This window comes from Dermochelys coriacea, chromosome 12 (genome assembly GCF_009764565.3).
Source record: "Dermochelys coriacea isolate rDerCor1 chromosome 12, rDerCor1.pri.v4, whole genome shotgun sequence".
Taxonomy (NCBI): Eukaryota; Metazoa; Chordata; order Testudines; family Dermochelyidae; genus Dermochelys; species Dermochelys coriacea.
The window spans coordinates 38413963-38439345 of NC_050079.1; the positions used below are offsets into that span (position 1 = coordinate 38413963).

Genomic DNA, 25383 nt, shown 5'->3' on the forward strand with positions numbered 1-25383 from the left:
AACAGGAAACCAAATTAACCAATGGCTGAATTAAGTGGAAGATACCTTGCATGGTGGAATACTTTGTGTACCATTAATATAAATTCCAGCAATCCCTTTACAGATGCAAAATATGGCAGCTTATCCATAAACAAACCCATACACACCCCATCACACACTCACCTGCCTTTTTAAAAGGACTGCTGGAAATGTCACTTAAGCTCACAGGAAGAGAACACAAAAAGAAAAGGAGTACTTGTGACACCTTAGACTAACAAATTTATTTGAGCATAAGCTTTTGTGAGCCACAGCTCACCTCATCGGATGCATGCAGTGGAAAAGAGAGCAGACTCTTGTAATGCATTTATGATAGCTTCTGAATGCACCTTTGTATAATTTTTTCTGGGGACAGATTCTCTAGAGCAATTCATATTTCGGACCCATCTGAAGGTCACTTTAGTCTATTATGATTTTTAAAAACACAAAAATATTCTGGAGGTGACAGCACATTCTGAAAGCTGTGTAGCTACAATACCCTGAGAGGCAGAGGGGAAGGGGAATTAGACTGGATTATGATATTGTTATTACTATTAATTTATTTTTATTATTGTACTGCCTAGATACATCCTGAAATTTGCGAGACAGCCTTGCAGCCTACAAGCCTGACCCTCAGATCAATGAAAAAAATCCTGAATTTATTTTTAGCATCAGAAAAAGGCTAAACTCAGTAATCAGGATGTGTTGTGTTGAGACAATATGGTACCTGCAATTTCATGATGCAACGACAGGACAAAAATTTTGTTCCACCGTTGGCAGAGAATCAACCCCTGATCTTTCCCAAGGTGAGAGGCATAAGTGGCTCCACTGTCAGTTATTTGACAAGAAAACTAATTCAGTCATATTGAGAACGATGGAGAGGAGGAAATAACCTATCCATATCATCTATAAATCCAGGTGTGAAGGTATTACTGCTTAGTATGTGCACTAGCTTGGAGTTGGTGTTTGTTTTTAAAGATAGTGGAAGGAATTCAGTTAAGGTAGCAACATAGCAGGTAATTATTTGTCTCAAAAAAGAGTTTTATGTGCATTACTGATTACATTTATTGACAAAAAAACCCACCAAGATCACACAAGAAATAAGTAGCAGGGCTAGGAGAATCCAGGAGTCTGAACTTCCAGTCCCTGGCTCTAACCACCAACCTGCACTCTCTCCCTCAGCAAAAACAGGAGACATACTCACCCTTCCCAAGCTGCACAAAACCAAGGATGATGATCAAAGCAAGAGCCAGCAGTTTCGCCGCTGCAAAAGCATCCTGGACACGGGTGGCAGCTTTCACGCTGTAACAATTCACCGCTGTGAGAAACACTAAAGACAAAGACATAAGGAGAGACAAATCAGTTTCCACTGCAACAAGTCTTTAGAACACAATGGGACTTCTCATCGGCCTTTACTTTCTGTTAAAATTTAGTAAACACAATTGCTTCAAAAGAACGAACGAACGAACGAAAGAACAGAGCTCACAACTGCATCCATCTTAGGACTTTCCTGCTTTCTAAAGACTTGGCAGAAAATCTCTGTATTGGGGTGGGCAAATTTTTTGGGCCGAGGGCCACTTCGGAATTGCGAAACTGTATGGAGGCCCGGTAGGGAAGGTTGTGCCTCCCGAAACAGGCTGGCCCTCGCCCCTATTTGTCCCCTCCCACTTCCTGCCCCTTGACTGCCCCTAAGAACCTCCAACCCAACCAACCCCCCTGTTCCTTGACCGCCCTCTCCCAGCATTCCCTGCCCCTAACCACCACCCCAGCTCCCTGTGCCCTGACCACCTCCCCCCGAGAATCTCCACCCCATGCAACTACCCCCCACCCCGACAGGCCCCCCAGGACTCCAACACCTATCCAACCGCCCCCTGCTCCCTGACCGATGCCCCCACCTCCCAGAACCTCCACCCCATCCAACTGCCCCCTGACAGGCCCCCCAGGACTCCCATGCCTATCAAACCACTCCCTACTCCCTCCCTCCCCCCGACCGACCCCCCGAACCTCCGCCCATCCAACCGCCCCCTGCTCCCTGACTGCCCCCCGGGATCCCCTGCCTCTTATCTAACCCCCCCTCCCCCGCTTCCCGCCCCCTTACCATGCTGCTCAGAGCGGAGGGACACGCTTATTGGAAAGCCTGGGAGGTGGGCAGGTGCAAGGCTGCAGGGGAGGTGGGACAGTGGGGGAGGGCCCGGGAGTGAGCCTCCCCGGCCGGGAGCTCAAGGACTGGGCAGGACGGTCCCGCGGGCCGGATGTGGCCTGTGGGCCGTAGTTTGCCCACCTCTTCTCTATATTATTATTATTAGAGTATATTATATTAAGTAGTTAACCTATGTTATTTAATGTAGTAGAATCCCTCCATATTATCCACAAAGTCAGAGATCTCTAGTCCCTGAGAATACTTATCTGACACTGGGTCTACATACTCCCTGGAGTATATTATTCTGTATAGTCAAAATTACGGGTGAGGGACTAAAAGTAAGTATTTAAGATATAGTTGTTTTGGGATGAATCCCTCCCGCTTCCTATTTCTTGTCTTCAGATGGTCTCTACAGATTACAACTCTCTGGAGCAAGGACATGCCCCCTTACATGGGTATGGTGACACAAACACAGAAACACTTCTCCAAGATATGTAATATACAAGTCATTCATTCACTTCCCAGTTACACCTTTCATGCTGTGGGTAGGACTGTGTGATTTTGGAGGCTGGGGGGCAGAAGAGAGTGAGAATGTGCTACAGATTCACACACACCAGCTTCGCCGGAGTCTGATCAGAAAGAAAAAGAGAAAACAAACAGGAGTCGCTGTCAGCACCATGTGACAGTCCTGGCCCGGACTGAACTCATTGGTTTTTGCTATGGAAAGTAGGGGAGGGGCAACATGGTATCAAGTGTACCCAGCTGACTGTCCTGGAAGGAGTTAACGGGGGACATGCCTATGCACAGATAGGGTGGATGGCACAGAGCCGTGCAGTCATACTACCAAGGAGAATTATTATATTCTGCTATCCACAGGCAGGGATGAGACAGTCACATTTTTATCTCTTTCCACTTTGTTGTGATGAAATCAAGGCAACGCACCCGACCACGCACAAAGTCTTCCCCAGGGTCTGGGAGGGCTAAGATGGTCCTACCCCTCCAACTCGACATCTTGCCAACCAGCTCTTCTCCTTCCACCCACCCACTGATGGGGTGCAGCAAAGGGTTCTGTTTCAGAGGTGGGGAGAGTTGATTTGCAGATGGGAAACCCCCAAGCCAGGTGGTACTTTCCACAGAATTTTTAAAGAAAGATGTGATTATTCTCTTAAGTAAGTATTCCGCCCACCTCCCCCAAGCTAGTCAGTAACCCCTCTCAGCTCTCTGCACTCAGCCTGGCCAGAGAAATCCACAGGAGCTGGAGTCCAAGAGCACCGAGAGGCACGGTCCTATTCAGCACTACCAGCAGCTGAACTGCTTTATCTCTGTATCACAATAGTGCCTAGGCACCCCAAGAAGGGAACTGAGCCCCAATGTGCTAATATCACTATTGTAGATATTAAGAAAAGATGATCCCTTCTTCAAACAGCTGTTTGTGCAGGGCTGTGAAGAGCCTTACCAAGCCTTCTATCCATAACAGGTCAGAGTTTACATTCCAGGTAGAGCAGACATAGCATGGGTGTGATGCTTGCATGCGTTGGAGGGGATTTTCTATTTTCAAATATTGGTGGGGGGCTCATTTCCTTTTCTTTGAGGGGGGTAGGAGGAGGAACACAGGGGCTGAGATCTTGAATAGTATAGTCACCCATGGACTTCCAGCCTGAACACTGAGTGATTAAAAAGTTGTTTTTTCTCCTCTGGCCATTTGAAACTGCCACCCCAGGGAGAGCTGTGCAGAAAGTTTAGGCATGTGGAAACTGCTTAGATTGCACAAATTGCTAGACACATTTATGCAGGCAGTGACTTAGACGGTGCAATCGGGCATGCCATGCAGAATTTGAACAATGCTGAAAACCTGAACCTCAGCATTGATGTACCCCAAACTGGCAGAATCACACCCGAGAAACCTCCAAACTGTATTAGTTGATATTCTATAAGCCAGCCAGTAGTAACTTTCCTCCACCTATGGACTTGCATCCAAAGGTCTCCAACAGTTAACTAAGCCTCACAGCTGCCCTATAAAGCAATAAAGAGAAGAAAAGCTGAAAATCTAGGTGGGGTAGAGGAGGGAGTGGAAAACACACACACACACACACACACACACACACACACTTAATATTTTGCTTTTAAATGTTCTAATTTGTTAGTTCCCGACTTGCATCTGATGGGGTCTAAACATCTGATAAAGCTTTGCCTTACTCTTCCTGGGAACATCATAGTCAGAAGAAATACCCAGTGGAAGGCAAGTTCAGGGAGCTACCTGACTACCATGCTTCCACAGCTGAGAATATCGCCTGTAGTGCAGTGTGAACGTGGATGTGCTTGCCTAAGGCTGCTCAGTACCTGACTGCTGTTTCCTGTACATTTGAGGGTGCAAGGATATACTATGCATGTGTGGATCTGACATGAATGGTTAGTGTTGCCCTTAGTGCTTGAATGAATCATCACAGTGAGTGGATCTCCTGGTGACTCAGCACACCTGAGCAAAACGGAACCATGATTGCATCATTCATTCAGACAGTATGAAGAACTCATTGTAGCATACAGCATGGTAAGGATGCTGGTTGTTCTAATGCCCAAGCTCTGCTCACCCAAGGACTGCAACAGAAACTTGGCAGCAGCTTCAAGGCTGACCCAAATTTGTATATAACAGAGCAGATCACAGCCACCACCGTCCAACTTTCTACCAAGGGCCATGGTGGATTCGCCATCACTGGCCATTTTAAATCAAGACCGGATGTGTTTCTAAAAGCTCTGCTCTAGGAATTATTCAGTGGCAGCTTTCTGGCCTGTGTTATGCAGGAGATGACCACAACGTTTCCTCCTGGCCTGAGAATCTACGAAAAACAATGGGTACTAAAATGAAATGCTCGTTATTGCAACTCTCTTGATGATTAGAGGGGTTTCTTTTAAAGCTCCTGTTCCTGAAACCATGTGAGAATTTCAGCGTTCATTTAAAAAAAAGAATTCTGGCCCTCATGGTTGTAGAGAAAAGCATGAAAGCGTGACCCAATGTAGCCTAAAAGGCTCAAAACCAAAAGAACCCCAAACGTTTGTATATATCAGGGGTCAGCAACCTTTCAGAAGCGGTGTGCCGAATCTTCATTTATTCACTCTAATTTAAGGTTTCACGTGCCAGTAATACATTTTAATGTTTTTAGGTCTCTTTCTGTAAGTCTATAATATATAACTAAACTATTGTTGTATGTAAAGTAAATAAGGTTTTTAAAATATTTAAGAAGCTTCATTTAAAATTAAATTAAAATGCAGAGCCCCCGGGACTAGTTGCCAGGACCCGGGCAGTGTGAGTGCCACTGAAAATCAGCTTGCGTGCCTCCTTTGGCACGTGGGCCATAGGTTGCCTACTGCTGGTATATATCAAATTTTAAGCCCAATCTGGTGGTTGTAGGGGGACACAACCTATAAGTTTGAATGTTGGGGGTTTACAACACAAACGCTTCATCCTGACCCAGAGCTGCTCCATGCAGGACCTAAAGTCTCCCCACATGGTTCCTTTCAGGTCAGATGTAGTTCTGCGCTGCATCCTGCATGGGCTGTGCTTTGGCAGAGGTTGTTAAGGTTCCTTCCCTACTCTGAACTCTAGGGTACAGATGTGGGGACCTGCATGAAAAAAACCTAAGCTTATTCTTACCAGCTTAGGTTAAAGCTTCCCCAAGGCACAGATTTCTTTCTTGCCTTGGGAACCAGCTTAGGTTAAAAACCTGATACGCGGCCACCACCAAGCGATTTAAACAAAGAACAGGGAAAAGAGCCCACTTGGAGATGTCTTCCCCCAAAATATCCCCCCAAGCCCTACACCCCCTTTCCTGGGGAAGGCTTGTTAAGAATCCTCACTAATTGGTACAGGTGAACACAGACCCAAACCCTTGGATCTTAAGAACAATGAAAAATCAGGTTCTTAAAAGAAGAATTTTATTTAAAGAAAAGGTAAAAGAATCCCCTCTGTAAAATCAGGATGGTAAATATTTAACAGGGTAATCAGATTCAAAACAGAGAATCCATCTAGGCAAAACCTTAAGTTACAAAAAGACACAAAAAGAGGAATACACATTCCCTCCAGCAAATTTACAAGCCAAAACATAAAGAAAACCTAAAGCATTTTCTAGCTAGATTACTAACTAACTCTACAGGAGTTGCAGAGCTGGCATCCTTGATCTATTTCCAGCAAAGGTATCTCACAGACAGACAGAGACAAAAGCCTTTCCCCCCCCTCCAGATTTGAAAGAATCTTGTCCCTTCATTGGCCATTTGGGTCAGGCGCAGCAAGGTTACCTTAGCTTCTTAACCCTTTACAGTTGAAAGGATTTTGCCTCCGGCCAGGAGGGATTTTATAGCACTGTATACAGAAAGGTGGTTACCCTTCCCTTTATATTTATGACAAATGTATAGGAGAGAGCATAGGATTGGGAACTGAAGGCGCTGTGGCAAGCTGAAAAACCCTTCCCCCCACCCCTCCACGGCAATTAAAACCCATAGAACATGGCTCCTTTGCTACATATTGGTCAAGGGAGATAAGACATATCTCCGTGGCTCATTACAACACTACCGAGTAGTCTGACTTTGAGGTTATTCAGCAAGAAAAGAAGCAGGCAGCACTATCACAGCTCAAAAGGAGCACGGCCAAGAGACAGAGCACCTATCATTGTGTAACAAGTGAACACACAGCATCTACATCAATATGCTTTCTTAGAAGGGGCACTGTCAAGTTTGCTGTTCTATAAAATGGCTCCCTACCTGGGTAGTGAGCTGTAGCTCACGAAAGCTTATGCTCTAATAAATTTGTTAGTCTCTAAGGTGCCACAAGTACTCCTTTTCTTTTTGCGAATACAGACTAACACGGCTGCTACTCTGAAACCTACCTGGGTATGTAAGGCAACCTTAGGGTAGGTCTACACTAGGGAAAAAGGTGCGTTTAAACATGATCATTAACACACAATAGCTTCCACCTTTTAAAAACACAACTCTGTGGTGAATTCTGGGGAGAACCTAGCATTCACCTCAGCTAGCAAATGTGTTAAAATACAACAACTAACCCTGTTTACATGTGGATTTCAAAACATGAGTTAAACACCCTTTCTCTCCTAGTGTAGACAGGCTCTTGGAGTGTTAACATTCATTTACTTTTATTCATTTAGCCATTTTGTTTCCTTTGCGACATTCCCTTTGGCCTGCACACGAAATACTGATCTCTTTCTGGCCCCTCTGCATCTCTGGTTGCACCCCAACCAGCAAGGTTGTGCTACAGACACTGGAAGGGGCTGCCTAAAAACCCTTCACTGGTCTTAAACATAAAATGTTGTGGAAGTGTTTGTATTCATCTCATTTTTTTAATTCACCTTAAGTACCACCCTGTGATATTAAATACCACTCTGTGCATTAATAAAGAAATGACTTGCATCAGTTCACAGGGCTGAGAAATCCTACAATCTATGCCAGGCTCACACATTTTATGGGCTGGGGCAAGTCATGACTTCTTTATGCCTCTGTTTCCCCATCTGTGAAACGGGAATAATAATACTTGCCTACCGCACAGGGATGCTGCAAACTTAACGTATGTAAAGTGCTTTCAATGTTCGAAGTGCTATTCAAAGCGTTAAGTAATATTGTCTCATCTACTAGAGAGATGGATACATCATAGACCTAAGGGTGTGTCTACACTAAAAAAAACCCACCCCCATGGCAGAATCTCTTCGAGCCTGCTCAGCTGACTCAGGCTCAGAGTGCTAATGCTATAGGGCTAAAATAGTAATGTAGACATTCCCGTTGGGGCTGGAGCCTGGCCTCGAGGTTCTCCCCCCTCACCGGGTTGCACAGGCCAGGTGGACATATCCACGTTCCTATTTCTAGCCCCGTAGCACAAGCAAGTCAGTTGTGCTGGTGGCTCTGAGGCTCACTACTGTGGTGTTTTTTCTGTAGTATAGACATACTAAATAAAACAGCACCTGGGCAAGTTTCGCTGAGTCTTGAGGACAAATTTCAGTGATATTCCATTTCTTAGGAGATCTCAAGTGGAAAGGGACAGGATTCTTTAAAGCCTAAAGGTTTATTCCTTTGATCTGAGACACTATGCATTAGAAGCAGGGTTTGAGTGGAAGATATTTATCCAGGGAAACTTCCATTCCCTTTAGTTCCTACTCAGCAAGTCCTAAGATAATCACTATCTGAACCAAGTGGCATGGCGGTTGCCCCTCCATTAAACAGAGTCCTAGCTCACCACTGCTTTAATGGGAACAGGTGCAAAGCAGACACGGTCATTCTGAGAAAGAATTTCAGCCCATGCTCAACATACATAGTGAGCTGATCCGTCCTGTCTTGCTGCAAGACCTTTACAGAACTAGGGTAACAAGAAGCTGCACTGATCTCAAGAGAGGAGATAAAGCAAACTGAAAACATTTTCTTGTAAAATCCCCTCAGAGGAGGGTCTGCTCACAAGGGTTCATGCACCTCTTCAGCCCTTAACACGAGGTTCCTGCATTGTCCCCTCAAGAGATTTTAAAGGCAGCAGATTCCACAACGAACTGGAGGGCAAGAGGCGGAACACCCTAGAGCCCAAGGCTTTCAAGGAGAGACAGGGTGATCTTGTGGTTAAGGCATTGGATTGGGAGTCAAGGGCTATGGATTACATTCCCAGTTCTGCTCCAGTCTCGTAGCATGAGCTTGGGCAAGTCACTTAATCTGTGCCTCAGTTATCCAGCTGTACAATGGGGATAGCACTGTCCAACCTCACACGAGAGACTGAGGACAAATTCATTCATGTGTGCCATACCATATAGTGATGGGCCTTCCCCCCCCCCCACCCCCACAAGCACTTAGAACTGACCACCACTGGGAACTAGCTTTTATAAACAAATTCCTTTAAACAGATTCCAAAGGGATTTTATTTTAAACAGGATCACCAGCTGACAGCACCATGAATAAATCCCTTCAAAAAGGGCCTAAAAAGAGTATTACTGTGCTCAGCCAGCATAGGAGAGCCCATATGGACACAGGCTCTGGGTGTTTGTAGAGCAGAGAATCCGTCCGTCTGTCCAACCTGCAAAGGTATTGCTCTGCCCAAAGCAAACATGACATTACTTATACTGGCTTGCAGGCAAATGAGGGCAATTGCATCAGAAACACCATGACCCAAACACACGGCAGCTACAGCGCCACACAACACCTTAGGAATGCAGTCACACCCAAGAAAATTCATAGTAAATTCTAGTGAACTATGGTGTCACAGAGTCCCCGGGTGATGCTCTGGAACTGCTCCCTACGAAGCCAGTCAGGACTCTGGGGAAGTCTCCTTTCTGGGAGCAGACTGTCTGCAGGGCAAAAAGCTCACATGACTTCCGCTTTCCTGGGTCTGACCTCGGACCATTCAGCATCCTCTGCCACTCCGTGCACTTCCCACAGCAAGTCCGCCCAGGCAGGGTCCGGGGGAAGCCAGAGGGTCCTGCCCCCCAACTTTGCAGTCAGACATGACTCTCAGCCAGCCAGTAAAACAGAAGGTTTATTACACGACAGGAACATCGTCGAAACCAGCTTGTAGGTACAGAGAACAGGACCCCTCAGCCAGGTCCATTTTGGGGGGCAGTGAGCCAGACAACCCCGTCTGCACTTCACTCCATGTCCCCAGCCAGCCCCAAAGTGAAACTCTCTCCAGCCCCTCTTCCTCTGGGCTTTGTCCCTTTCCCGGGGTAGGAGGTCACCTGAATCCTTTATTCTCCAACCCTTTAGCTCTCACCATCAGTTACCAGAAAACAGGGTGTCGGCCATTCTCTGTGTCCAGACCCCTGCACACACCTGCCCTTAGGGCTCTGCAGTGATCATACACCCTTATCCCACCACCTAGATACTTAAGAACTACATAGGGGAAACTGAGGCACCCCCACAATATTCAGAGGAAACATGATGAACAGTCCCGCTTCATCACATATGGATACTGGATATGGACCAGAAAGCCAGAGCAGTTAGGACAACCACAAGGGAAAATTGTTAAAAAAAAAAACAAAACACACACCACCACCACAAACAAGCAAACAGCAAACCAAGAGCCCTCTTTGGCTGTTATACTAGCCCTGTTCATAGGAATGGGGTTGGGGGGTGAGAAGAGATCAGATTTGATCATGTGCCATCACAGAACAGATGTTGTAAGGGAAGGGGGTTTGCTAAATATGTGCACATGAAGCATAAAGCGCTAATGCCCACCTTTCGTGTCAGGAAATCAATGCTCTTTTAAACATGAATAAAATCTCCAGACCCTGGGCCAGTATGTAAATATTATAACTGCATGTAAAACAGATGTGACAGTTACACAGTGAGTCAATAGGAGAGCTGAGAGCGGGAAAAGAAAGTCCCGATTCTCACCGGCCTGCTCTGACTCGTACAGTTTACAGAAACTAGACACTGAGTGCACCAGTCACTGCTGAACTCTGGAAATAATGACTGACCATCTGTTTTACTATATGGGTAACCCAGTATGGAGCTATAGCAGTCGTTCTCAAACTTTTTTTTTTTTAAACTGGTGACCACTTTCACATAGCAAGCCTCCAAGTGCAACTCCCTTTATAAATTAACAGCACGTTTTTAAATATTTAACACCATTGTAAATGCTGGAGGCAAAGCAGGGTTTGGGGTGGAGGCTGAAAGCTCACGACCCCCCCCATGTAACAGCCTCATGACCCCTTGAGAGGTCCTGACCCCCAGTGTGAGAACCCCTGAGCTATAGGAAAGAAGCCCCCCCCCCAGCTACTTCTTTCCTCCTAACATTTCATTAGTTGTACAAGTCTCAGTTTTTGGACTGTGGTGGTTACCATAATACCCTACATTTACACTGTGCTCAGGAGCCATACATTGCTTTGAAGATGTAAACTAAATGAATCCTACACTTCCATGAGAGGTGGCCAAATATCCCCATTTTAGAGCTACAGAAAGTAACGTCCTGCTCCATCCCCCTCACCCATCCAGGACCACAGGAACAAGATGTACACATCTGTCAGGTCAGGCAGGAGTACCATACGGTCTCCTTGGGGAGGAAAGAGCCAACTCTGGGTTTATGTGGGAGTGAATTAGGGCAAATCACAGCCTCTCTACCTTAGCTCCCCCATCTGGAACACTACGCAAAGGTGTTGCAAGGATTCACGTTGGAAATGTGCTTTTAAGTACTGAGCATTAATTGGAAAGCCACGCTTGGTCATTCTCATCTGGTGCCTATATTCATCCTTTGCTACAACTGCTCCTGAAACAGTTCCAACGTGTTTATACACAGCCCCATCCTACAGTGTAGGCTGTTCCTCCTGCTGTTACAAAGTGCTGATTGAGGCCAAAACAGCTTTACTGGAAGGGATGACGCACCCACGTTCCAAAATACGTAGGTGAGATAAGACAAGTTGAACCAGGAGATGAAGAATGAAGCAGCCAACAGGAGGAAAACAGTTGCTACATGGAAAGGGAGGTTACGTTACCCCACTCCATTTGGGACAAACAGAGGAGTACATTACCCTGTTAAACACAGGGCATGACGTGGTTTAAACCACAGAGCACTCAGTCGCAGAACCACCCACTGAAGATAGAACAACCAGCTGTCCCCTGCAGGGTTCATCTCAGGCCTAGGTACATAGCGACCCACCACATGAAGTTTAACCCCCTTGGCGACATGATGCATCACCCTGCTGAGCCCTCTAGTAGACACAAGAGCAGCTACTCTCTGACCTCCGATACTAGTAGTGTGGTTATACAGTAATGTAACCCCTGGTAGTCTCCAGTGTCTGTTTCTGGTAGCACCTCCAGCACTGCACAACCGAATTGTTTGTAGGGTCTAACACTACGCGGCTAGGGGTAGGAGCATGACACAAGGTTGGTGTAAGAAGAGACAAGACTAGCGATGAAAGAAGACAGCAGGGAAAGAATGGGGAGAACAGGAGCTGAAGGACAGGGGTAACTCCAATATAAGATTACTCAAGTGAGGGCTACCACACAGCAAGGTGGTATAATTTCTTGGCAGGAGGTGCGATAGGGAGATGGGTGTGCTCCCAGCCCGCAAATCCTCCAGCCCCATACCCCTCTGTTAGGATGGTAAAGGTACAATGTTCTGACCTTAAGCTGGGGATCTTCAGCATTCCAACCACATCTAGGTCTAGGCCCTTAAGGAGCTATAGTAGGGAAACCCGGGCCCTCCTTTTCCTGTGTCCCAACCCAGGGCCCTGTTGGATCTAGGAGTTCTCAGAGGAGGTAGCGGGTGGAGAAGACACTACCTGTGGGCCTTATCTGCCCTGTGGACCCCTCAGGCTCAACCATCTGTCTGGGTTCCTGAGAAGGATTCCTCTCTGCTGCAGCCTGTCCTCTACACTTTGCCCGAGCTTCCTAATGCCTTTTAATCCCTCAGGCAGAGCACGCTGGAGGTACCTGGACCCAGTACCGTCTAACTCCTTCCAGCCCAGTATACCCCGTCAGAGTGGGTCGTAAGAAGGAACGCGAATAAAGAAAGAGCAGAGATCTGCAAGCTATCTCAGGATAGGAAAGTAGAAGACATACCTACACTGTACCAGGTGACTGGAGGGTAGCTAATGTAATGCTGATTTTTTAAAAAGGCTCCAGAGGTGATCCTGGCAGTTATAGGGCGGTAAGCCTAACTTCAGTGCCAAGCAAATTGGCTGAAACTACAGTAAAGAACAGAATTATCAGACACACAGATGAATACGATACGTTTGGAAGAGTCAACATAGCTTTTGTAAAGGGAAATCATGCCTCACCCATCTATTAGATTTCATTGAGGGTGTCAACTAACACATGGACAAGGATGATACAATCAATATAGTGTACTTGGACTTTCAGAAAGCCTTTGATAAGGTCCCTCACCAAAGACTCTTAAGCAAACTATGCAGTGATGGGATAAGAGGGAAGGTCCTCTCATGAATCAGTAACTGATTAAAAGATAAGGGACAAAGAGTAGGAATGGTCAGTTTTCACAATGGAAAGAGGTAAATAATGCAGTCCCCCAAGGATCTATAGTAGGACTTGTGCTGTCAACATATACACAAGTGATCTGGAAACAGTGAAGTGGCAAAGTTTGCAGACGATAATTACTCAAGATAGTTAAGTCCAAAGCTGACTGAAGAATTACAAAACTGGACAACCAAATGTCCAGATGAAATTCAATGTTGATAAGCGCAAAGCAATGCACATTGGAAAAAAATAATCCAAACTATACATATAAAATGATGGGGTCTAAATTAGCTGTTACCACGCAAGAAAAAGATCTTGGCATCATTGTGGATAGTTCTCTGAAAACATCCGTTCGATGTGCAGCAGCCATCAAAAAAGTTAATATTAGGAACCATTAGGATAGATAATAGAAAATATCATAATGCCACTATATAAATCCATGGTACGCTCACATCTTGAATACTGCGTATTGTTCTGGTCACCTCATCTCAAAAAAGCTGTGTGAGGACTGGAAACGATGAGACGGGCAACAAAAATAATGAGGGGTGTGGGACAGCATGGGCACGAGGAGAGATTAAAAAGACGGACTGTTCATCTTAGAACAGAGAAGATGAAGCAGCAACAGGACGTGTGCAGAAAGTGAACAGGGAACCATTATTTGACCCCTTCACATCACACAAGAACCAGGAGTTACCCCAATGAAATTAATAGGCAGCATGCTTACAACAAACAAAATTAAGTACTTCTTCACACAACACACAGTCAGCTGTGAACTTGTTGCCAGATGATATCATGAAGGCCAAAAGTATATGTGGGTTCAAAAAAGAATTAGATAAGTTCATGCAGAATAGGTCCATCAGTGGCTATTAGCCAAAATGCTCAGGAATGCAACCTCACATTCTGCTGGTCCCTGAACTCCTGGGTCTCAGAAGCTGGGATTGGAGAGACAAGGTGGGTGATGTAATATATTTTATTGGACTGACTGGCCTGGATGACGGGCACGGATCACTCAATTTCTCTGTTTTGTTCATTCCCTCTGAAGCACCTGGCACTGGCAACTGTCAGAAGACAAGATTCTGGGCTAGATGGACCATTGGTCTGATCCAATGCGACCATTCTTATGTAAGAGAATTGGCAATGATTGTCCTCTTACCCTTCTTTAGGCAGAGAAAATCAGTCTCTGGGGCAGGCAAGCCGGCACCTTTGACCAGAACTCACACAGTTAGAGATAGAGACACCCCACTTTCCCAATCAGGAACAAAGACTCTTGCTTAGTCACAGATGAGAAAGTCTGCCTTCAGCAAAGCTAAATCTTGCAGGGGGAGGTAAGAGATGTGATAGGATTGAATCCCTGGAGCTAGCTAAAGAGGACAACGGGAAAAGGGAAAGCATGCTCCCTAATAAATGCTGACTGCTCCTTATGTTGCTGCCCAGACACAAGCACTTCAAATTCACAGAGGGAACCTGGCAAGATTGGAATCACAGGCATGAAGGGCAAACCTAGGGTGAGGTGAAAGTGCCAAATGGAGATGGTTTCATACAGATCATCATTTTTTGTAAACATGGGGAAACCTGCTCTCCAAGTCAAACCCAGCTCCGGTAAACATGGACACTAGTAAGTCCTCACTTGGATTCATTTCCTGGAGAGCAGTCTGTTGCTCTGTGAAGAGTTTTAGTTTGAGGTGAAGAAAGCGTTGTCATTTAATAGATCTATTCTTTCACCTGGTCAGCACTGCATGCACTACAGCCAGTGGGGCACAGGTGCTTGTTTAAAAAACAAACAAAACAAACAAGACACCCTGTTAAGTGATTCTATCAACAGTGGGCTTCATGCAGTTTAATTTTTCTTTCCTCCTCCATTAATTGTAAATAAAGGGAATTTGTTCTGTTTTTACACCCTAGATGGCACTGACATGGCTTCCATGGAAACAGAGTCCCAACAGACTGATATTTAAATAGAAATGGATTCCTGGAGATTCAAACAGGGGTAGCCTATGGAAATTATTGACAAATACTGAGTGAATAGTACACTGGAAAGAGCAACTTTCAGATACTTCAGTTCAGAGATGATCCACTTGTATCAGAAATGGATCACTGGCTTTTCTTCACCATTTAATCTCCTTGTTAAACATAGTGATGTTTAAAACAGTCCTCTGTCTCTCATCCAATTGCTCCTCCTGCTGTGAATTCACAGGACCAGATTTGTGATGTCATACTCAATGCAATGGCAACAGACATACATCCTAAAACCAGAAAGATTCAAATTTTTGGTTTAGACACAAAACTGAGATGAAGGGGGAAGGACAAGGCATTTAAAAGAAACAGAAATGCAGTTTTTCTTTAAAAAAAGGCAACATGCTGTTTTACTCCAACCAACTGGACATCTTAGTATGTAAGCGGACACAGTTCTCACATCAGTGGTGCATTTCTACAAGGTGGCAGAGGACTTTTCCAGGCTCACTAGCAGCTTGCAAGCAGAACCAAAGGGAACAATGATCAGAGTCAAATGCAGTTTGTAAATCACTAACACCTATACGCCCCTCATCCTTCCTGTGCCAAAACTCCTTGGCTTTTTCCAATAATTTATCTAATGGTAAAAATCTGCTCTGTGATTGATTGACTGGGCAGAAACCCGGCTTGCCATAGACAGTGTAGATTCATTATGGCGGGCTTAACATGCTCAAGAAGAGCCAGCATGAACAGTTTGCTTGGAATGGAAAGCAAAGTGATGCTGTGATGACTGGAACACACCAGGGCATCACCCTTCCCTTTCCAAAGTGGGAGAATAATCCCACAGCACCAATCACCGGTAGTTTCTCATGAATCCATACTTTGTTGATAATATGGGTCAGCCTTCCAAGCAGAATCCTCACCATGCTTCATCAACTCAGCAGCTATGCCACAAATACCAGCAGCATGGGTATTCTTGATCCTACAGGGTGCACATCAAACTTCCTCAACCGTAACATCTTCTGAATTACACTGAGGGGCAGTGACAGGACTCTTCACATTCTCCTGGCACTGCGGATCTGCAGCTGTGATGGGGCAGTTAAGAAGCTCCTGAAAGCGTTCTTTCCATCTCTTCAGACATTGGAAAGAGGTCACACCTTCATATTTAAATACACACTACCTAACAGCACTGACAAGAGATGGATCCTAAAACAGAGGACAGAGTAACTCTGACAGCTGCCTTCCAATCTGCATGCTGCAAGTACTCACTCACTATTCAAGCACGTATTACACACATGCCCTGTGTAACTGAAAATATCTGCTGATAATTTCTCAGGACATTCACGGATTTCATAATTATGTGAAAAGAAGAAGAAAATATTTCCAGCATCTTCTGAGCTGGGCAAATCAGCACAGCAAGTGCTCATGCTGCAACAGTCAGTGTTCATGCTGCTGAAGAGAAAAAAATGTGATCAAGAGTTCTACAGTATATATACACAACAAAACTTGCAGAACTGAAGATTTGATCTTAGGTGCATTTACAAATGTCTATCGTCGTAACATCTAGGAATAGAACAAAAGCAATATAGTATCACAGAAGCATAATATTAGAGCTGATTGATCCTTGTAAAAGTTTGGCTCACTGGTTAGAGAATCACTTTGTTTATTTTTCCAGTGGGTGGTGGTAGGTGATTAAGAGGTGGCTATCCTTAAAGCAGAGTCTGACCCATAAAGGATGGGAGGGGGGGAAAAAAAAATCCTCCACACTCACATAACTTGACAAAAGCAGATCTGATTTCAGTTAAAAGATGAATAATTTTTTTGAAAGTTTAAGTGGCAGATAATACAACTTAGCATTGTTAATAGGGTTTTATATGTACAAAGTGCTCTGTTGGGATTAGCTTCCTGATCCTCAACAAACGTCAAGTAGGTGGGTGAAGCATCAGATGTGCCAGAAAAAGTTATGTTTCATCTGGCATGCAATTTTCACTATTGCCATTAGGAATTCAAGATAGCTGCTTTGGATGCAGATAAACATTTTGCAATTTCAGACAAAAATATCACTCGTATGCCTCTTTGATTTGTTTCGATGTGTACATTCATGGCAGAAGAATTTTTGGACAGGCTTGGAAATTCAGCCAGGTGAAGTTTGGATAGAAGAAAGAGGGATGGGAGACAACAAACAATAACCAGACCAAATGACAGGCTTCAGAGTAGCAGCCGTGTTAGTCTGTATTCGCAAAAAAGAAAAGGAGTACTTGTGGCACCTTAGCAACTAACAAATTTATTTGAGCATAAGCTTTCGTGAGCTACAGCTCACTTTATCGGATATGAGAAACTTCAGGTTTTCATAAAGTTTTACTCAAACTGAATGCTTCCCTCATTCTGACCCCATTCTTAAAAGCACCAGTTTTATTTCCATAGCTACAAAACCACCTTTATCTTCAAGATTGGGCTATTTCTCATTTTCAGCAGAAATCTTTGGGAAGGTGGCTGCACTGTAGCATCAAGCAACAAATTCAGGGTCGTGGACTTTATGAAAAATTCCAAACAGGTTTTGGCCTGAATCATGCTACTTAGCTTGCCTTGCAAAGAGCCAGGAATCAGCTCCCTATGCTAGTTGGCAACAGTCTGCTTCATTACGCTCATTTTGACCATGGAACTCTTGGAATGTCTGAAATCCCCTAGTTAAAGTCGCTGAGAGGGATCCTGGTGGGTTTCTCTGGAAAAGTCATTCCAATTCATGAGAAGTTTAGAAATCAAAATCCTGAAGGACTCTGCAGAAAACACAGAGCATTCAAATGCAATAAAATGGAATGGGATATTTTTGTGGAAACCAAGTCACAAAGGTGCCAACAAGTGCAAGCGGTGCTACTCTCTTCCCATTTTTGTACCTAGCCCTGTCTGGTCTCAGCTCTGTTGCTATCAGTAGCTAATATTACTCTTCAAAGCATCAAGCCATCCTTGCAGGGGCAGGTTAATTCTGAACATCAGTGATGCAGAATATACCCACCCAAGATGGACCAGCGGAATATTTATTTTGTGCCTGTCCACTGACTGCAAATACCAAATGAGTTTGCAATTCAGCAGATGGTTATTTGGTCTGCTGTTTACAGTGAAGTTAACGAAGCATCACACTTGAATGATATAAACACACCTGTTCCACAGCAAGTATAGTTTTCGGCTGAAATGCTGCCATTGAATATTCACCTTCTTATAGGCTTGGACCATGACTCAGCATAGCACTTAAAGCAAACAGGGTGTTTAAATCTTTTGCTGAAACAGGGTTTTTAATAGAATGCTCATTCTTAAGCCCATCTGTGAGGACAGCCGCTAGTAATGTCCATACCTCTCATCTACTCCATGCGTCACCCCATGCAGTGCAGCTCTGCACGGACTACTGCAAATTCTTCAACTATTAGACTCTTTACAGAAAAAAGACAGATGAAAAGTAATTGATCATTTAACTCGCAGTGATTGCTTGAATGAGGGATGCCTGCTGTGTTATTTACAGGGGGAGGAAAGGGAGTTTGAAAAGTCTACATATAAGATGACGACTGCTACAGTTTTGGCAGCAGCAGAGTTTGTCATGGGATTATTAGCAGGAGATTAACATAGGCAATTAATGAGTGACAAAATAATTTAAAAGCCAAAGAAATAGTCACTGTTTTGACATGCAAGGTCAAGAATAAAGCTGTATAAAAGCAGCGGCAGCAAAAGAGAAGTGGAGCAGAAAATTGTAATTTCAAATATTTTGTTGAAAATAGTTTAAGTGGAAGTTAAAAAGGTTGTTTTATACAACCAGCAGTATATAAAGCATATGCAGCAGGCTATATAAACTGGGAATGGAGTTTGTAGGGGAAACAAGGGTTCTTCTATTTAGAGTGAAGTTATATGTAAAGTGACTACCTTACACAGCATGTTTAGTGTCTTGACAGTAACATACCGAACTCCCAATTTAAAACTGTTCCTTGAGTCATCTCCCCTTCCAGCACAGTTTTACCTGCTTCCTTACTCACCACCACTAACATTCGGATTGGGGAAGATTCTGGGGGATCAGAACCAGTATATCAAGGTCCTCCAGCCACAAGTATGTGAAAGGCCAATTTCATTGCCTGTTGAAAGGCAACCTTTATGAAAAATGAGTTTAAGGTCTTCGGAGCCAACGCAGTTTAAGACCAGCGAGTAGGCTTCAGCTCCACAGCAAGACATTACCACTTCAGAACAAGCACCTGGATGCCTATCTTACTTCCCAAGACAACCTATTTTTAACATCTCCAACATGCATGTCCGAAGACCAAATTTCTCATATCCTAAACTCTTGAAAAAATTCTCACTGCAACACCGAGCTCTCAATGCAAACATTTAACAAACTGGCTTGTTAGGAAATCACACAGTAGCTCTCACTTGTTAATTCCTCAGATCAAAATTATAAAACCCACCTTCTGTTATACCTACAGGTTTTGGCACCTTAACAGCAACCAAGCAATTCCAGAAATCAAAGGTGTAGAAACTAGCAGGAGAGAAAAGTTCGCTACTCGATGCATTGGATGACAAAGTAATCTTTTAAAGGAAAAAAAAAAAAAAAAGACATATGCAAGGATTTAACCCAACATATAAACAGAACAGTACCCTAAGGGGAAAATAAAGCTTAACGAAGAACACATGGAAATAACGCAGATCTGTAAAACTAGCAAGTTCTTTCCCATGACATTTCGTACTAGATGTACAAGACCAAACTCTGCTCCAGGGAAACCATTAGTTCTAATGACTGTGTAAGAACAGTTAGAACACATTAATATTACCCATCAGAGAAGCAAAGCAGGCTAGAGCAGTGGGTCCCAACAAGGGGTACGCAGAGGTCTTCTGGGGAGTACATCACCTCATCTAAATATTTACAACAGGCTACATAAAAAGCAGTAGTGAAGTCAGTACAACCTAAACTTTCATACAATGATTTGTTTATACTGCTCTATATACTATCCACTGAAATGTATGTACAATATTTATTCCAATTGATTTATTTTATAATTATATCGTAAAAATGAGAAAGTCAGCAATTTTTCAGTAACAGTGTGCTGTGACACTTGCGTATTTTTATGTCTGATTTTGTAAGGAAGTAGTTCTTAAGTGAGGTGAAACTTGGAGTATTTAAGAACAGCCATACTGGGTCAGACCAAAGGTCCATCTAGCCCAGTAGCCTGTCTTCCGACAGTGGCCAATGCCAGGTGCCCAGAGGGAATGAACAGAACAAGTAATCATCAGCTGATCCATCCCCTGTCACCCATTCCCAGCTTCTGGCAAACAGAGGCTAGGGACACCATCCCTGCCCATCCTGGCTAATAGCCATTGATTGACCTATCCTCCATGAATTTATCTAGTTCTTTTTTGAACCCCGTTATAGTCTTGGCCTTCACAACATCCTCAGGCAAGGCATTCCACAGGTTGTCTGCGTTGTGTGGGGAAAAAAATACTTCCTTTTGTTTGTTTTAAATCTGCTGCCTATTCATTTCATTTGGTGACCCCTAGTTCTTGTGTTATGAGTACACAAGACAAATCAGACTCCTGAAAGGAATACAGTAATCTGGAAAGGTTGAGAACTACTGGGCTAGAGGATTGGGAGTCAGGTGAGCCTATGTTACCATCCCCGCTCTGTCACTGAACACAGGTTGCAGCCTTGGGCAAGTCACTCCTTGCATCTGTTTCCCAATCTGTAAAATAGGGATCATTAGCTTAGCTCACAGGGAGCTGGGAGATCTAATTAGTGTACAGGGCTTTGAAGATGAGAAACATTAAGCAGTATTACTACCCGAGTAGGGCTTCTGATTTTAGATTTTTAAACAACACACACGACGACCCCCTCACTCCGATTAAAAAAAAAAATCCCCACAAAAATCCATGTTTACCCAATAAACACCAGAAAAACACCCGTCATGGCTAGTAGTATCTAAGGGCTAGTCTACACGGAGCTGTAATGTGGACTATGGGGGTGTGATTTCTAAATCAAGATCAGATTTTTTTGTTTTAAAAGACCTGCTCTAGAAATTATTTTGGGAAAGCTCTATGATCTGTGCTACACAGGAGGTCAGACGAGAGACCACAGTGGTCCCTTCTGGCTCTGGAATCTATGAATTGAAAGCACGCCAATGTGTTGCCCATTAATTAGCCATGCAGACTCCACTGGTGTGCATTAAAGGTTCCCTAGTGCACTTTAACATGGTACTGTTTGGCACACTATGGAACATTACAAAGAGATTACTCATTACAGCAGGGATCTCAAACATATGGCCCGCGGGGTTATTTCCTGCAGCCCGCCATGTTCCCCCTCCCCCCCGCTCTCCCCAGGGTGCCATGCCCCTGCTCCTCTGCCTACTTCCAGGAGCTTAGCGCTTTCCAGGAGGGAGGGGGGAGGAGAAGGGAGCCTTGTGCTCAGGGGAGGAGGCGGAGAAGAGGCATGGCAGGGGCAGGGATTTGGAGAAGGGGTTGGAATAGGGGCAGGGAGGGGCGGAGTTGGGGTATGGACTTTGGGGAAGGAGTTGGAAGAGAGCAGGGAAGGGGTGGAGTGGGAGTGGGGCCGGGGGCAGAGGGTGTCAGTGATGCAGCCCTCGGGCCAATGTACTAGCCCGCATGCAGCCCTCCTGGTGATTCGAGTTTGAGATCCCTGCATTACAGTATATATAAAGAGAAAGTCTCGAAAAACCTCAGTTTTTGGGACAGTTATGTAAAAATCAAAAATTGCTAAAAATAACCCCCCCAAAATGAAATTATAAACCCCACAAAAATAAACCCTGTACACGTTCAGCACTCAACTCTCAGCCCTGCACTGATTCAGCACAAGTAATCAAGGAATCTGTATTTACGTTACTCTAAAGCTTGTCATTTTATGGCAAGCAAATAATTTTAACACAACATATACACACTCTCGGTGGTATGTATCATTTGCAGCATAAAACATATTGCATATGGACATCAAGGCCACCAGTGCAAAAGATGCCTGATGCAAGTTTGAGGAAATCAACAGAACTGTTGTCTGAGGCTTCTCATTCTCAAGGAGGTGACACTTTACCTATATTGCCCATGACGTACATACTTCAATCTAGTTTATTACAAAATTAGACAGGGGGGCATGTGGCCATGGCTTCCACTAACCTCGACACTCTTAACAATTTAGCCACCAGCTGAGAAATATCAAACGTTGTTCAGACAACATGAAAAACTGATTTGCGTAATCTACAGCCTGGCTTGCCAGCCAAGCCAGTTTTGCAAGGTGCTTGTGAAGCAACAAGGCAGCTTGTGCATGAATGTATTCACAGAGACCGTCCCCTCCCATAATGCCCAACTGCTGCACCTTTCAATGGCCAGCGATCCTCAAATGGTACAGGAGTCTAGAAGAAGTCTAGAAGAAACATGGGCCATTTAGACACCCCAAATAACTAGGATCCTCTCCAAAACCCTTAAAAAAACCACACAGGTAAACCAATTGTAAAGTCAGTCACTCACCTTCATTTGTAAAATGCTTTGAGAACTAGAGATGAAAATCATGATACAAGAACTAGTTTCAGAGTAGCAGCTGTGTTAGTCTGTATTTGCAAAAAAGAAAAGGAGTACTTGTGGCACCTTAGAGACTAACAAATTTATTTGAGCATAAGCTTTTGTGAGCTACAGTTCACTTTATCGGATGCACGAAAGCTTATGCTCAAATAAATTTGTTAGTCTCTAAGGTGCCACAAGTACTCCTTTTCTTTTTGCATATAAGAACTAGGTACTATTATTAGACCTAAAAAACCCACATGCAAGAAAAACCTACTCCAAAATAAACCCAAATATTCCTCTTACTATTAGGAGAGGATCTAGAAGTGAACTAGAGGGTCAAACTCTGATCAAGTGGCAATGGAACCAAGGAGGAAAATGGCCCCAAGTTCAGAGGTATGGAAATCAGGTTAACATCCCATTTAATGGAGCAACGGGAAGTGTTCCTAGATTTTGGCAAAGCTGCAGACTTCAAGATGGGGGGGGGGGGAGGAAATGGTCTAGATTTCAGCAGTAGGGCAAACTTTAGGCTTTTAATGTGAATAGCACTGGCCCTAGATTTAGCAGGGGAATGTTAGATATCACCCTTACCCCCCCATGTGCCTTGTCTACCTGAGGAAAAAGCATTTTGTGACAGCATCAGGTGCAGGTGAGGGAGGTCTACTGGAAGCCAAGGAGGAGTTTAACCACTCTTTCAGAAATAGTGCTGAAAACAGTTTGCTCTTGGCTACATCTGCCACGAAACCACTTTCAGCACCAGTTCAGCTGCACCCAACTCCTATGCTCCTGGCACAGAGTATCTCAGTGCTTACTTAAATCACTCTATTGCCCAGGGCATCCAAGTGCCTTGCCATAATGAATGGATTTTATCCTCACAACGCTCCGAGATGAGACCAAAAACTTCTCACCCCTAGGCACAGATGGGACGTGCATTGCACCTGTTACATGCCACACTCCAAGGCCATTTCTGGAAGTCATTTCAGAAAGGAGGCAGCCAAGGGACCTGTGGGGTGGCTTTTCCCGTTTAAGCCTCTTGATTAGAGCCTTCTGCTCCAACCAGACTGGGGGTTGGTGTCTCTCCACAAAACGGAGACAGGGCACGTGGCCAGGGTGCCAAAAGAGAAGACAGCACAAGTGAGCGCTGGGATGAATTTGGCCCCCAGGGAGCAACGAGACGCAACCGAAGACCCAGTTAAGTGCGGTGAAGCCACATGGGCGTGTAACAGAGCTCGGGGCTGCAGACAGCGAGCTAGCCAGAGAGAGGAGCCCGATGGGGCCACAGCATACAAGGGCAGCTAGCGGACGGGGGCAGCTTCGGGGCGGCGCTAGAGGGGGCATCTGCGGCCAGAGGCGACGGAGCCGGCCGGAGCGCTGCGGATACTCACGGATGCAGAGGCAGGCCACCAGCTTGGCCCCTTGCTCAGGCACCGGGCAGCTGGGGAAGAGGGGCTTGAGCAGGTAGGTGGCGAAGACCAGGGCCACGATGTACTGGGAGGAAGGCCGGATGATGAGCAGCTCGATCCAGAGCTTGAGGAAGGCGGGCAGGGAGCCGTAGACCTCCAGCATGTAGGCGTAGTCTCCCCCGGATTTGGAGATGGTGGTGCCCAGCTCGGCGTAGCACAGGGCGCCCACGATGGAGAAGAGCCCGCAGACGGCCCACACCACCAGCGAGAGCCCCGGGGAGCCGGCCTCCTTCAGCACCCCGGTGGGGCTGACGAAGATGCCCGAGCCGATGATGGTGCCGATGATGATGGCCACGCCGTTGAGCAGGGTGATGGAGCGCTTCAGCGCCACGCCGTCCCCGCCGCCCGGGGGGCCCAGCTCCCCGCCCGGCGGGGCGCCCGGGGCCAGCGCCCCGGGGCAGCCGTTCTCGTGGGCCCCGCCGCCGGGCCCCGCCGGCGCCAGCATCTTCTCCAGCGCCTGCCGCTCCTCCTCCTGCGCCGAGGCGGCCGAGCCCCGCTTCTTCAGCCCGCCGCTGCCCGACATGGCCGGGGACGGCGGGCGCCGCTGCGCGCTGGCTGCCGGGCCCCCCCTTCCCCTGCCGCCGGGAGGAGGCTGAGGACCCCGGCCCAGGCGGGGAGCGCGCTACCGCGTGGGGCGGACCCGCGGCCGGGGGCCGATGCAGGGAGGCCGGGGCTGGAGAGACGAGGCCGCGCCGCGGCTGCTGGTGCCCGCGACTGGCCGCCCCGCGCGCCGCCGGCACCGTTTTGTCGGAGGCGGCGGGAGGAGCCGGGCTGGCACGCGGCGGGGGCGGGGCCGGGGCGCTGTGGCTCGCGGGAGCACGTGCTACTTCCGGGCCGGGCCGGGCGGGGCTGCAGGGCAGGGGCGCCGCGGCGGGGCGGCGCGAGGGGCGGCCGGGGAACCGCCGAGCCCTGCTGGCGGCCCCCGTTTCTCAGCCGCCGGGACGCGGGATGGAGGAGACACCCCACCGCCGGCCGCCCGGTCCGCCCACCCACGGGCTTAAAAAGGACCGGTGCCGCCCCCTGCGCTCACGGCAGAGCGTCCCTGTGAGGTGAGCGACCCCGGCCCTGCTCCTCCAGCGTGTCCACGCCGAGCCCCTCGCTCCATCCCGTCCTCCTGTGGGCCCGGGCCCCTGCTCAGCTCCCCGAGCATTAATCCCACCCCTCCGGCTTTACTCCCTCGGCCCGCTCGGGACGTGGCCCTACCAGCTTATTTGGCCCCCTCACCAGCGTCTGAGCAACTCCCAACCTGTCCCAGACTTATCCTCCCCCCCCTCCCTGAGGCAGGGACACCGCTCTGCGGAGCCTGAGCTACCCACAGCCGGGAGGGACAGACTTGCGTCT

The 25383-nt window shown here is 46.3% G+C and overlaps 1 protein-coding gene across 1 annotated transcript in view; it reads right to left on the reverse strand.

Moving 5' to 3' along the window:
• SLC7A5 (solute carrier family 7 member 5) overlaps nt 1-24771 on the reverse strand; it is a 56665-nt gene extending 31894 nt beyond the window's left edge. The window contains exons 1-2 of the mRNA XM_038367900.2: nt 23965-24771; nt 1220-1345 (exon numbers count right to left, since the gene is read on the reverse strand). Coding sequence (XP_038223828.1) covers nt 1220-1345; nt 23965-24565 — 727 coding nt within the window. The 5' untranslated portion in view covers nt 24566-24771. The remainder of the gene's footprint in view (nt 1-1219; nt 1346-23964) is intronic.
• Nucleotides 24772-25383: the final 612 nt, after the last annotated feature.